At 46.0% G+C, this 14,555-nt stretch overlaps 1 protein-coding gene across 1 annotated transcript in view; it reads left to right on the top strand.

The window, feature by feature from the left end:
- Positions 1-14,555, top strand: part of LOC144163859 (uncharacterized) — an 83,790-nt gene that overhangs the window by 58,739 nt on the left and 10,496 nt on the right. Inside the window, exon 7 of the mRNA XM_077694538.1 lies at positions 6,844-6,924. Within this exon, the coding sequence (XP_077550664.1) occupies positions 6,844-6,924 (81 nt within the window). The remainder of the gene's footprint in view (positions 1-6,843; positions 6,925-14,555) is intronic.

Here is a 14,555-nt window from a genome sequence, read left to right as displayed (position 1 = left end):
TGGTTGATGAGGCCTTCTATCAGCTTATATGATGTTGGTGTAAGCTGTATGGGTCCAAGCTTGGAGATTACTTGGGTGTATTTTCATATCTTTGGAATAAGGTGAAACAGGGAAATTTCAGGTTTTCATTTCATTTATTAGTTCCTTAAGGGCCCGAAGACATTACATTACATGTCAGGAATTCCACCCGTGTTCCAGAATTGATTTATAATTCCAAAAAAATGATGTAGTTGAGGTGTGTTCAGGTTAAAGGGGTGTTGCTACATGACCGTTTCATTTCTTCTGGTGATTTAACATTGATGTCTTGACGGCGGTGCGACGTTTCCCTGTAATGAAAGCTGGGTCTAAAATAGAGTTGCCAGAGTCTTGCTCGACTATAGTCAGGTACATGCAGGGTTGTGAACTAGCTCAAGGCAAAAGTGTTCCTGTAGCTCCCGTTCCACCATCTCGGTATAGTAGTGGAGTGTGACCGTCGAGAAGAGGGGGTGACGTTGTTTGCCCTTTCCACAATGCCACTGAGTATCCGTCAAATCTTTTTGAGTGCACTATTTGCCTCAAGTTGAGCACAGTTCTTCCCAGTGTTTGTTAGCCAATATGTTGTGATATGTTTGGTTGATTTTGTATTGATGCCTTAGTTTCACTCTGTCGTCTGCCACTTCCCAAGTCGCCCGACTTTACGTCTCAGGTGTCTAGCTCGATTCTGCAGGTCGGGCAGGCGGCCGTGCATGGCAGGTCTGTCGTGTGAACAGTGATGCCCTGTTTTGAGGTTTGGGCAGCCTTCTTTATACGTTTTATGAAAGTCGGGAGGAATAAGGCTGGCTCTGATGATTTGTTGAAAATTTCAGAAACAGAGTTCCAGTATGTTGATTACAAAATTTCCGTTTGGATTTCCTCACCATAAAACAAAACTGATATTCGAAGAGTTGCCGTCGGCCCTCAGTGGTGTAGATGGTTTTTCAAGTAATTACTAGCCCTGGAGACACGAAGGTGTGTTATGTAGAGGTGCCTTTCTCAGAAGAGTGGAGTCCCATTCTTGTTGCTTCAATGGGGTATCATCTCCAATGGGAAAATAGTACCAGACATTCTCCATTGTTTTTTTCTAATCCTTTTTTTGAACTATTACTAGCTGCGTAGCGCAATGTTGTATTTTTAGCATTCAAATCTTCAGTAAATATGGCCTGTGTGGAGGGATAATGGTGCATGGGCTCGATGATTCATGAAAAGAGGCGCGTCGAGCAGATCCAGTGATCGTCTTGTAGTAAAACAGGGCGAAAAGAACTGCTTCGCGTTCAAAACTGTGCCGCGGATTACTACTGCTTCATGCTGCTGTGGTGCAAGTCCAAGGAGTTGGATGTGATGACATCAATTTATATCAATCAGGAAGAACCCTGTTGACTGAGGGGCACGTTGTGGGCGCAGGTTAGCTTGCATGGTATTAGAGGGTCCGAATACGTAACGCATTCATTGACATTTGGAAAGCTTGGTGGTCCTTGAAGCAGAATAAACTGTGGCTCAACTTTTTGAATCTTGTGCACTGATATTACCGAGTGGTGCACAATTTTTGACAGCGCATGTTTATACAATAGGCGGACCACTTTTGAAATTGGGCATTTCTATGTGGTGATATTTTGCCAGGTGGTTCCTGTTGGAGTTCTTGTGGCAGTGTTATACTTGGGGTGGCTGTATTATTGTCATTACATTGTCATTGCCTCTATTATTGCATGCGATTCTACAAGGATAAAATTTTTTTCTGATGTCTTCTCGTCAACCGCCCCTTTCTTTCATGACGTCCGATTGGATAATGTTGAGCAATTTATTGAGATTAGGGGGTCGATTCTGTCCCGAGACATCAACGTGCGTTTAAAGATGGGGCTCGGCCTACGTCTTGAAAAAACGTTTGGGTGGTTTTGAGTGTGGTTTGGGTGGAAGTGCCGGACTTGTCTTTTCCGAAAGTGTCTTTTTTTAGTTTTTGATTATCTTCCCTAAGTTGTTCGAGCTCATTAAGTTAACGGGCATTTTGTGGAACATTGTTCTTTCTGATTCAGTGAAAAACTAAAATCGAAGGTCTTGCTTGCGGGTTCCGGCGAGCTGTTTATAATGCCGTCTTGCTGCTGGACGTTTCTACTCTATTAGCCTATGAAATGCCACCAGCGGCATCGTTATGTGGTGTTATGAAAGAGAGTAGGATATGGCTTGAGAATTTCGGGCTGACTGGTATGTGACCTTCGTGTTTTCATGCTGCGCATTAAACGATTTGAAGAATCCTGAGTTCCTTCGTCGTACCGGCCACATGGGTGGCAGATGGTTGGCTGTGAGCAGTGATTCGCGATATGCCCGACCTTCTGGCGCTTGTCGGGGAGTACGCTTCGGGGAGTATACTGTTACCTTGACAATTGACTTAGAGTAATTCAGAATTTTAGGAGTGTTAAAGAGCGAAAGTTCACCACTGCTTTTTGGCCACGAGAATTCTTTGTGCGCTAAGCACCTTAGCTTACTCACATCAAAGCCTCCTGATGATGTCTTCATTCGACTCATTCGGTACGACTTCGATGACTCCGCGTGTCGTGTTCAGGTGGTGACGCGATTCCATAACCTGGACGGGATTCAGATGATTTTGCTGTTTTGACGGCTTTGTGTACTTGCGGTCAGAACGATACACCGGGCTTGTTCTTCATTGTACGCTGTAATGTGTATTAAATTGTTGGCGATATCGCATTTGCGAGATACGATTCCAGGCAGGTAGATTTGAGCGGTTGTAATGGCGATCAAGTGCGTAAAAGAGCCTTTTCGAAGTCTCTGATACTAACTTTGGTCAGTTGTCTCAGCGGGATCAGCAAAGGGGGCCGGGCCGGCTTACCCGGCCTGTCTTCGTTATCGTTGCCGGGACATTCGTGTGATTGCGTGTACAGATGGGTTAATGATCACTGTTGAAGGGAGGGACTGGGGTCCGTCCTGTCAAACCCAATGGTCGTGCTGGTGGACCAGTTTACACCTCTGCGATGCGCTGGTAGGCCGGAGACATCTTTCCTGATGGGACACCGTTTCAATAGATCCCTTCTGAAACCCCTCTGCCAGCCCAGCAGCGCAGGCCGCAAAAGCAGCAGCGTAAGGAAGTATGTGTATCTGGTTAGTCGTAGCATCCCCAAGAAATCTTCGTCATTAACTGAAGGTTGGCGAGTAGGCGGTTCGAGGCGGGACATCCACGGTCTTGTAGCAGAAAAACCTTACAAACACGATGATGCAATTCGTAGGCCACTGGGTGTGGTTTAACCACAGCTATGGCGGCACATATACATAGGTTGCGGAATGTTACGGCCTTACCTACTAGCCGCCATGTAGCGGCAGCACGTGCAGATTTCGAATAAAAATACGTGCAGCAGAGTTTTTGCATCTCGCTAGAGAGCGAGGGAGAAAGAGACAGAAAGCCTTATATCCTAGACCATCCCGTCCCGGCAGTTTTGCCACAGTCGCTTCGTTACGAGCTGCTAGGTGCGTAAATCACGCAGGAAAACAAACTAACCCATCGCCAGTGAATCAACACCAGTTCTCGCGTCTACTTGGTATCAGCACAACGAACCAGGTACCACCAGTCCTCGAAGGAAGAGATGTTAGAGGTTAGATGGCGCAGAACATTGCATGGATGGCACTCTCAGTAATGGGTGAAGGAGGTTGAGCGTAGCGTAGGGACGTGGGGGAAGGTTGCATGTGGATTGTAGGCGTGCGGAAAGAAAGATTTGGATATCTCGAGTGGCCTATCGGTAAAAGATATTTTTAAAATGACGGGTAGATTTGAAATATTTATGACCACTTCATGCCTGTACGTAGCCATCTTGACACCCCACCTGACACTCACAATATTCTTCAGATTTAGAACGTTGGTAGAGAGTGATCGGGGTTTCTTACCCGCCCTCCACAAGCCGAGCAACAGGTATTGCAGTTCTACTCATACCACTAGTCATGTTTGGGATCTTAATCAATGCAGCTCCTTGGCCGAAGGCATTTTCCCCAGAGAATGAAATTGAAACAAAAATCTGGCTTGACGAATATTTTATCAAATTGTTAGATAAAGGTACTTTTTGTGCTCAATGAACTGGCCTTCAACTTGCCGTGCCCTAGGTTGCGGAATGTAAGTACACATTGAAGACGTCGTCGTAAAACGGATGGGTGACCTGAATGGGCGGACGGGTGGCCTGAAACTACAACAGGACGTCACAACTAAAAAGAGACCACCTAAGTTTGAGGCAGGTGCTGACAGTTTTACTGGTGCTGTGGTTATTTAAGAAAAAAAGTATTACTGACGGACCACTTACTTGCTGCGAAGCCCTATGTTGTATTTGTAGCGTTCAATTAAGCTCACATTTTTCTTATTTTGCTCAAACTTTTGTTTTTTTTTTCAGGTGTCTGCAGTTATACCTGAACAATACAGGGCGACGTGAAAACCACAATGTGCTTCTTACTAGCTTAACCAAGGAAGCAATTTGTACTTCTGTACAAGACATTTACTTGCGCTAGGGGTGATTAAATAACTTGTAAAGTTGTTTGTGTGTCCAAAACATCTTGTGATCACAGCGCTTGTGTGTTCTTGGTGCTGCCAAATTATTCTTGTCAACCTCGTGCTTCCACCATTTATTTCATTTATTTGTATTTTCGTACATCCTAATCAATGAGCCGGCACTATTTACATCAAACAAATAAAGGTATCTTTGTCAGGTTCTAAGTCGAAGCGAAGTAACAGAGAAAAGGACCAGGAATAACTGCGTTTATGTACCGGTCAACCGACGACAGACACATGGAGCAAAGACACGTATCACCAAAAAGAAGACAGCTTAACCATCCGGAAGAGACTATACGAAAGTTTGAACACAGCGCACGGCTTACAGTTTCGTGAGTTCCATCGCACGGTCAGTCCGGGTAAGGCGTGGAAGCGTCGGTGTGAGCCAGTCGCGGCCTGGGTTGTAGGTGGGGGCCCGATCACGTATAGACGCCCCCTGTGGTGGGTAAAGCAGAGGCACACCACAAGGGTCTATATTATCACCAACGCTCTTCAATCTAGTGATGAAAAATCTCCCCGACAAACTGAACGCTATCCCAAATCTTCAACACGCCATATACGCTGACGACGTCACACTCTGGTGTACAAAGGGTAGCCCCGGCGAGCAGGAATACACGTTACAACAGGGTCTCGATATCATCAGCGGGTACGCCCATGACGTAGGACTCACCTGCTCAAACGAGAAATCAGAATATGTAGTGGTATTAGACAACAGAACCAAGAAAAATAACCAATATCGCAACCTAATTAATCTGACAGTAAACAACTTGCCCATCCCTCGCCGTAGCCACATCAAGGTCCTGGGCTTCATCCTCCAACAAGACGGTAAAAGTACAGAATGGGTCAAATCCATCATTGCTCAAATTAACCAAATTCACCAAATGCTCCGCCGCGTGACGCGACACCATCAAGGCCTCCAAGAACACGAATTACGCAAAGTAGTGGAAGCCCTCGTGTTCTCACGCGTCATGTATGCATACCCTTTTCAGCGCCTTACCAAGACACAAGCCAACAAAATCGAAACAGCCATCAGAAAATGCATCCGCATAGAAATGGGAGTGCCTCTCTACGCTCCCACAGCATTAATTAATGACGCTGCCCTCCACAACACGCTTGAAGAAAAAGCCTCAGTTTATCATGAAGCTCAGCACCACCGACTAACAACTTCAATGCAAGGGCGGGAGATTCTTCGCGCCCTCGGGTATCCCACCGACCACCTTCCACCCATCACTCCCTCGCCGCCACCCTGGGAAAGCATACCAAGAATCACTGTGCTACCCATACCAAAACACATGAGTCAAGCCACAGATCAAGAACGTAGAGCATCGCGCGCTCAACATCTGCCCGAACCAATCCATGACACCTACTACACGGACGCCCGTTTTGTGGACCATACAACGACTACGGCATCGGTTGGCCCCTGCACAGCTCACGTACGGCATCACGTCAACGTCCCCTCGCCCACAGCTGCAGAGACTCAAGCCATCGCAGAAGCCATTACACTTCACCAGCATCGGACCGCCCACATTACAGTCCGCACGGACAGTCAGGGAGCACTTCGAAGCTTCGCCTCGAATGACATTCCATCCCCTGTCCACACTAGCCTGACAACATATATGCACGCGCATCCCCACCTACACGTTTTCCTCGAATGGATCCCTGGCCACCAAGGCATAGAGGGTAATGAACGAGCTCACGCTCTGGCCCGCGACGCTCATTTCCCGGGCAGCCCTCAGCCGTGGCCTGAGGAATACAATCCAAAAGAGGATAGAGCAATGCACCATAAAAGGCGCCGCGAACATCTCGGCAACCTCCGCAAAGCAAGAATGGTACTTCCCTCCCCATCTAAATTTATGTCACGGAGACACGCTACATATATTAGACAGGCGCAGACATTGTCCCTCCCCTGTGATCTGTTCCTCCACTACATACAAAAGTCACCAGGCCGTCCGCACTGTCAGGTATGCGGTGGCTATCCGGACAATGAACATACATATTGGCGCTGTGTACGGGCGACCTCGTCTTCCACATTTCTTTCGACCAACCCCTTCCCCCCTGATATTCCCTACTCGTGGTCTAGCTGGGCCGCTCCCCCTGAAAACCTACGGGCAGCCCTGTGGTCCCTCTTGGCTGCCCACATTGAAACTCTTTGTGCACCTCCGCCAAGCCCACCACCGTCGGAGGACCGTGGAACACCCCCTTCCTCCGTGGACTGATAACTCCGCGGCTCGGACTTGAGCTGCCTAATAAAGTTTCATCTCTCTCTCTCCCTGTGGTGCACCGTGTTCCAGGCTCTCGCGCTTGAAGAGAACGCGGGCCTCGTGGACGCACGGTTGACCCCTCCTGATACTGGAGTTGATGACAGGCGGATGGTAGGTGTGGATGTCACTCTTCGATGCTCGCCGCTACACGCTCGGGTCCGAACGCCCGACAGCCATGTATCTCCGCAGCATCGCACACACGTCTTCTTCTTCCCCGTCACCGCATCCCCTGCGTAGTTGCTGACATCTTCTCATTGGGTGCTTGGCAAGAAGACGATGATGATGTTGGAGACGCCGATGATGATGTTCGGGGTGTTTGGAGCATATCCCGAAGAGCGCATCTTCATTATCGTTTTCACTTCACCTCGTGACAATCTTCAATGTTGCTATCATGCTTGCATGGGAAAAGGGATAACGCGTCAAACAGAACAAAACTATTTCCATTTTATATTTTCGAAGCAGATACCAAGGCCATCATTTAAAGTGTTCTTGCCCTGAAGGTCTTATGACTTTGGAAATATTCACCTGGCTTTAAAACTACAGCTTTAAAGCTAGCCACGGATACATTAACAATTTGTTTTCTTACACTGGTGGCCAATAAATCTGCCACCCGCGAAACTTCCAAATGACAATGAAAGTATCTAAAAATAAAGTCTTAATTTAGGATTTTCTAATATTCTATACCCTAGATGTTGTCGCTATAAGGGCGTGTTGTCCCTGCATGAACGGGGCAATAAATAAATACCGCAGAAACCAAAGCATTCTCAATAATATAGTGCAAGACATTTTTCAATCCTCCCGAACTGAGGCGGTATTAGAAATAATACGATATCCAGGAACTGCACTAATTTTTCTGCAACTGTAAAGGTTAAGTTAAAGATGCATTCTTTTCATTCTTATCTGTACGGCTGCGCTAGGGTGGATATAGCTTTTCCTTTACAGAATTGAGTAAAGCCGGTCTTTGACTCTTATAACTTGTGATTGCAAAACCATGTGCGTGCGAATTCAAGAATTCTCACAGGACGTCTTATTTGCAGTGCCATACCTCCCCTTTTGTAAGTTTCTGTTGCGACTACTAAGTCTGAGCACACACCCGCATCCGTATGGCCAACCGCTAACCGGGGTCTTACATGCGCGTTCCTTTCATGCTTGTTGTGTAACTAGAAGGTGTACCGAGTGTCACCCGTTGTTTTTTCAAAGACAAGGGGCCCAGGGAAGAGAAAGGAAGGCTCGATTCAAGATTACCCTGGGCCTCAATTACAAAGAATTGCACAAAAAGCGGACAAGAGCAAAGTTAGGAGGGACACACTGCGCAAACACCCACCGTTCTCCGTGCCACATGCGGAACTTTGTACTCGTGGTAAAATGCTATGCTGAAAAAGGGAGCCTCTCTCTGCTGCTTACTCTTAAAATACAGGCATTAGGCAGAGGACGTTTAGCGCAGCCTCACATGATGTGGTGTGTGTCAGACCTAGCGGGCAGAAGTTACAAGATGAGGAGGATCGGATATCTGATGGATGACGTAGCGGATGGTAAAAGAGAGAAAAGTGCGAGTCAGAAGCTGGCGCCAAGGAATGTCGACAGGATTGGAGGTTTATCGGTGCGCTGGCCTCCATGTAAGCCGTTCGAGGTGGTAGTGAGGCTACATGTTAAAAAAGGTTGTTTGCCTTTATTCTAGACCATTATAACACGAGTACTTGGTCGGTGGCCAAGGCTAAAGGCAACAAATGGCTTACGAGGCCAGGCCACTTTTACCAGGCATAGGAAAACGAAGCAATTCAACATAGCAGAAATGAAGCAATGAATAGGAACAACATGAAAATATGTTGATATCAGAAGTGCCTTGGCTGACAGAGTTCAAACTACTTACAAAGTCACCATTTGTACCAGATAACTGGATACAAAGAAAATATTTTTAAAGATCTGTAAATCCGCACGTGCAACATAACTAAATAAAATGAAATTCACAATATACATTATCTTTCTGTGTGTACGAGCTACTTTACAAGATATTTTTACGATATCAAAAAGGATTGAAGTAATGATCAAGTGCTAACGCACACAACACCTGCTACCCGAGAGGAAAAAAATGCTTTTTTATTTTCAATCCGGTAGTGACGTAGTAGTTTGCATTAGCCCAGATATTGTAGAGTACACGTTCAATAGCCCTGTTATTTCTAAAACCAACAGCTCGTCCCAATATTGGTGCCAACGGGAGTATTTGGTATCAGTTTGTTTCCTAATTCATAAGGTCTTGTATTTTCGTAATTCTTCATGGTAAATATATCGTTGCTTGTTTGTCTTTGGCGGTAAAATTTAAACATCAATTTTTGCTGTCGTAATTTCCATCAGCCTAAAACTCTGCACTTCATGATATAATATTTTCAACTGCCCTCATAGCCCATTTCAGTAGAGTCATGACATTAATTAGGTTTGTTTGCGTAGTCGTCAACCATATTAAAAAAAGTAACTCAAGCTAGAATGTAGAAGTGAAATATAATTTGGTTGTTTACTTTTTGTTTGAGCGCAAAACAGCAACCGGTGTAAAGCTCCTACTCCTCTGGAAAGGTTCCTTCGTCGCGAATCGTGGTGTGGTGTTTCTGGCGGAAATTCGTTAATTTATTTATTACCGCATATTGGCTTCTAGAGGACAAATAGTTCTTTAGCAGTCTGTACGCTGTGCAACAAATGCTATAGACAGGTTTTAAATGTATATTGTGTTGAACACTGTCCAAAGACTTTTCAAAGTCCCGAAATATAGCCAGTGTTGATTTTTTTTGCTATAGTTCCAAGGATTTCTGCATTTTTACTACACCGGTTTTTGCAAAATCCGAAATAATAATCTATAACTTAGTTAGAACTTGCAAATCCGATGAGCCATTTGTTTATAATCCTCACAAATATTTTCGCCAATATTGATAGGACAGAGATTGGTTCATAGATAGGGCAGAGATGCACCGAAAGCCTGTACCACGCACTGTTCGCCCTACGCTTTCAGAGGTTGACCGGTCTCCGGGAAGTAAAACCGCGAGGGCCGGCGTGCTTTCCTCGTTACGTCTAGGCCTGCGTGCGAGGTGCTCCGAAGAAGGCAGTTGGAGTTGTTTGGAGGGTCTTCTCGGAAGTAGGAGGGGGCTTTCAGAGTTATCCGCCCCACTGAAAATTCGTGATGGCTGTTGCTGACCTACAGACGAGAGCTGCAGCTGAATCTTCCCCGTCTTCCGAAGTTAAGGCATGGGAAGTGGTACTTCTGATAAGACGCCCGTTAGAACAACTGCAAAACGGCGTTGCTGAGGCTAGGAAATGTTCATTTTAAGTAATAAACGGAGAGTCCTTACTACTACAAAACCGCTTATGAAAGGTTTGGGCATGTTGTAGACTTCATTGTTGCTGCTGAAAAGCGCGCCTATAAGACGAATACGACAGGAGGCGCGGATAGCCCGAGCTCTAAGCTGCTTCGTAACAGGTGGTTTATTCAAACGCTAAGGCCCCCAATGATAACACACAGTTGGCTCACACGTGGAATGTACACGCGCAGCATCCTGCAAGACGTGAACCATGGTCATATTACACGAAACTTGATGCGTGTGAAGTAAACCTGCTTGGCGGGAAAACGGTGCTTGATTACTTCGGTTTCGCAGTGAGTTCGTGAGCTTGGGTTCGTTCTTTCCTAAAATAGCGCTCTCGCTTTTAGCTGCTTAAGTCCTAAAGTGCTAACTATAGTGTTCTTTTTTGTAAAGAGTACAAACAGGTGACATACTGTGCTTTCATGTGTGCGACACCCATTTTAGCTACCATCTTCCCAGCTTTCCGTTTCGTTAAAAACTTCCGTGCCCACACTGCAATGTCATTTGACGTCCAAATTCGGTTTTAAGCAAACTGCGCTATCGTCTTAGAGGCTGAGGTTACCACATGAGACGATTTTTCTGGACGACGCGGCAAGCGTAGCTCGAACGTTTACATTGAACAACCAGTTTTGGCGACAGCGACCAGCTGTGGCCCACAGAAGTTTTTAAACTGCAGCTAGGGCTCTTCATCGTTTTTGTCTTTTCCGTTCGACTCGAATACGGTGATACGGAATTAGGCGACAGTGGCGTTGAGGTATGGCATTTGTGTCGGTCACGAAATATATTTGTGTCTCTATAAAACGACTTTAAAATAAATGGAAGCGCTGGCGTGTTGCATTGTCATTTTTGTGTTATTTCCTCACACCTTTTGAAGCTCCTTTCAAAGTGTGAAGAACTTTTTTAATTAAATGCCGGTCAGAGTAACTATCGTAGAGCATGACAATGTAAAATAATTTTTAATCCAGGCAGCATACATTTCCAGATTTAGAGGGTGTGTTGAAAAGAATGATGTTTACGCTGAATATTTTTGCAGGTGTATTTGTAACGGAGGGTGCTAGATCGGTATTCAGTAGTCATCGTGGTTTCAAAATTGTATTGGCAGCGTCTTAAACCTATTACAGTAGTTACAGTGATTGCGCATTTCCCGTGGCCAAGTACCAGATGTGGAAAAGGAAACTTCTCTGTCAAATATAAATCTCTAGAAAAGTCGAAGCCCCAAGAAGACGGCCCGGCCAGCGCCCTACTGAAATCAAAGATTACTTCAGCAAGACCATCCTAGGTCCAACACACTACAAACCTTCGCCGTAACCGTATCTATACCTATCGCCAAGCAGTCGAAGCAACGGTGACTTCTCGCGTGGGAGTGCTCCAAACCCGCGTAGGGGAAACTAAAAGAACCAACTTCTGGAGCTGAAGTTTCACGACGGTGAAAAAATGAAAACCTTCCAATGACGCGACGACTAGCGGAAGACGATATTTCATGACAAGCCCTCAGCCCGGCGACCCAATTCCACCCGCACATGAGTCCCGAACACGACGATAACATGACGCGATGGGTACCCGAAATGATCGAGCAAGCCGCTGAGAAGACGACGACAATGACAACGCATAGTGCGCTACCCCCAATACGCACAAGGGGAGATACGACGCCCCGACGCACCCGAAACTCGAGGAAAGCGACGTCCAAGATCCCGTTGTCCATCAACGGCTTTGACCTAGTAGCCCTAACCGACACGGGAGCCGACTACTCAGTAATGAGCGGGTCACTCGCGTCTAAGATGAAGAAAATTACAACGAGTAGGGATGGTCCGCACATACACACAGCAGGAGGCCATCTCGTACATCAAGTGGAACGGCACATTGCGCGTCACCATAGACGGCACCACGTATTCTACTGGGTTCGTCATTTTGCCAAACTGCTCCCGGGATGTAACTTAGAATGGACTTTTTGACGAACGGTTCAATAATTGATCAGGAGACAAGGTCGATAACTTTTGCCGCCGATCACCCCAAAACGCCGGTACCACACCCCGAACACCGTGTGGCTGTAAGGATCATCGACAATCACGTCACCCTGTACCCCAAGCAAGCTTGATGATCACCATCAACTGTGAGGAAGCTGGTCCTGACATCGATGCTATCGTAGAGTGTGACCACGTGGTTTCTCTGTCGCAAAAGGCATTGGCGTTTTGAGCAATGAAAATATCACGTTTTGGTTACTAATTTCACCGAAAAGTACCAGCATCTAAACAAGAGCGCTGAAATTGCGTTCCTCGAAGAAACTAAAGAAGCAAAAGACAAGTCATCATGGTCGCCAACTTTGAACGCGCACGAGCAGATGTTTTCAAGCTACCGCATCCTTTCGACGTGAATCCAGTGCTGCAGCAAGAAAACAGGGACGAGTTATTGTATTTGCTCCGTCGCTACAGAGAGTGTTTTTGGTCGAACTCAAAATTACGTCACGTACCCCTAGCGAAGTACCGAAATATAACCGAAGATGTAGCACGACCTACCCGAAGGTCACCCTACCGCGGGTCTTCACACGTGCGGGAAGCCATTCGGGCACAGGTCCAGGACCTGCTCAGCGACGACATTATGAAGAAAAAATACGACACATTGGTTTTCTGAGTTCACTACCGCGGACTGAACAAAATCACCAAAATGGACGTGTACCCCTGCCACAAATCGTCGACGACGCCCTCGACCATTTCTCTACGCAAAGTGGTTCTCTTCGATGGATTTGAAGACAGGCAGGCGGGATACTGGCAAATTGCAGTTGCCGAGAGAGGCCGAGAGAAAACTGCATTCATAAGCCCGGAAGGCCTATACCAGTTAAAGGTGATGCCGTTAGAGGTGTGCATGGCACCAGCAACGTTTCAAAGGGTCATGGACACTGTGCTAGCTGGACTGAAGTGGCACACCTCCACAGATACCTCGACGACGTTGTGGTATCCTCCCGGAATTCCGACGATCACCTTGCGAGGTTAGAGTCTGTACTCGAGGCCATTCCTACCTTTGGGTTAATGCTGAAGCCTGAAAAGTTCCGCTTCGCTACGAGGAGCTCAGGTTTTTGGGCCACGTCGTCAACTTCGCAGGAGTCCTGTCTGACAGGATGAAAACTTCAGCCATAGCGAAATTCCCTAGACCGGAAGACAAGAAGGGCCTGCGAAGTTTTCTGGGATTATGCGCGTACTACCGGCGCAGGTGTCAACGAAGTGACGTACGCAGGCGAGCGTCGGCCAGTCAGATACCACGGTGTCTGGTCTGTACACTTTTATATTTCGCGCGAGTGTTTCTGGAACCGTCGATTTACATCCCGACATTCTAGATAAAAGACGATTGTTCTAAGATCTTGACATTACTTGAAAACGCTCTCCCTATCAAAAGGGGAAGGTTTCACGGGAGGCATAGAAATAACGAATGGAACACGCGCATCCCTTGAGACACAGATAACACAGACCGGCGCAGCCGTGTGGTAAAACGAAAACATAAACTAATTCAATGCATGGTTCGCCCCATTATGTCGAAATGTGGGTTCGCCTCCCAGCTTGCTCTGTATGGCTTAAGTAATTTAGTTTCGGGTAATTTGTTGCGGGTGAGAACAATTTACTGACAGTGTTTAAATCTGAAGAACTACGAACATGTCATTGCTAAAATTGAAAATTTTCACACTAAAAGTACAAGATGCCTTGAAAGGCAATGGTGCTTAAGACATAATAAAATGTGTAGCGTTGCCAAATAAATTTTGCATTTATAGCAGTAAATGTTGCAATGATCCTTTTCCAGAAAACCGCTATACAACACGTATGTCGTCATGCTTTTTCAAGTTGCAACTCCACACAACCTTCCCGCTGATGGTGGTATGACGACATTACTAGCTGCACTATTTACATTCCCAGCGATTGCATGTGTTTACCAGGTTGTTTCATGCTTCATGCATGCATATCGTCCTTGTTTTGCGACACAATGTAACAAATATTAAATCTTACTCTTCAACTACTAGGACACACAAACAAATGTTTATTGCACTTGAATATGTACGATAATATAACAGGGGAACCACGCCATCTATTCTTATACAGAAGAGCGACATCTAATAACACTAATTATGTAAATCCTATCACCCCAAAAACTCTTCAGGTTTAAAAGAATTACTGCTATAAGGCATAACGCAATAAGTGGCAAAGTGCTGTAAACCAGAAAATACTTTCAGGCCATTTGTTGCGTCACCCCTACAGGTTGAAATTTTTGTCATTTAAACGCGTTTTTGGCTCCGGAAATAGGAAGGCAAAACAACGTTTTAGACTTCAAACGTCGTAAATATAGGCGCCATTTATGTTTACATAGATGAAAGTAATTCCAGAGGACGACATGTGCGATTTGTCTCTCTGACAGGAC

The sequence above is a fragment of the Haemaphysalis longicornis genome, unplaced genomic scaffold (genome assembly GCF_048455015.1).
Source record: "Haemaphysalis longicornis isolate Haplotype H1 unplaced genomic scaffold, Haemaphysalis longicornis Haplotype H1 scaffold_13, whole genome shotgun sequence".
NCBI lineage: Eukaryota > Metazoa > Arthropoda > Arachnida > Ixodida > Ixodidae > Haemaphysalis > Haemaphysalis longicornis.
This window is presented reverse-complemented; position numbering and strand designations above follow the sequence as displayed.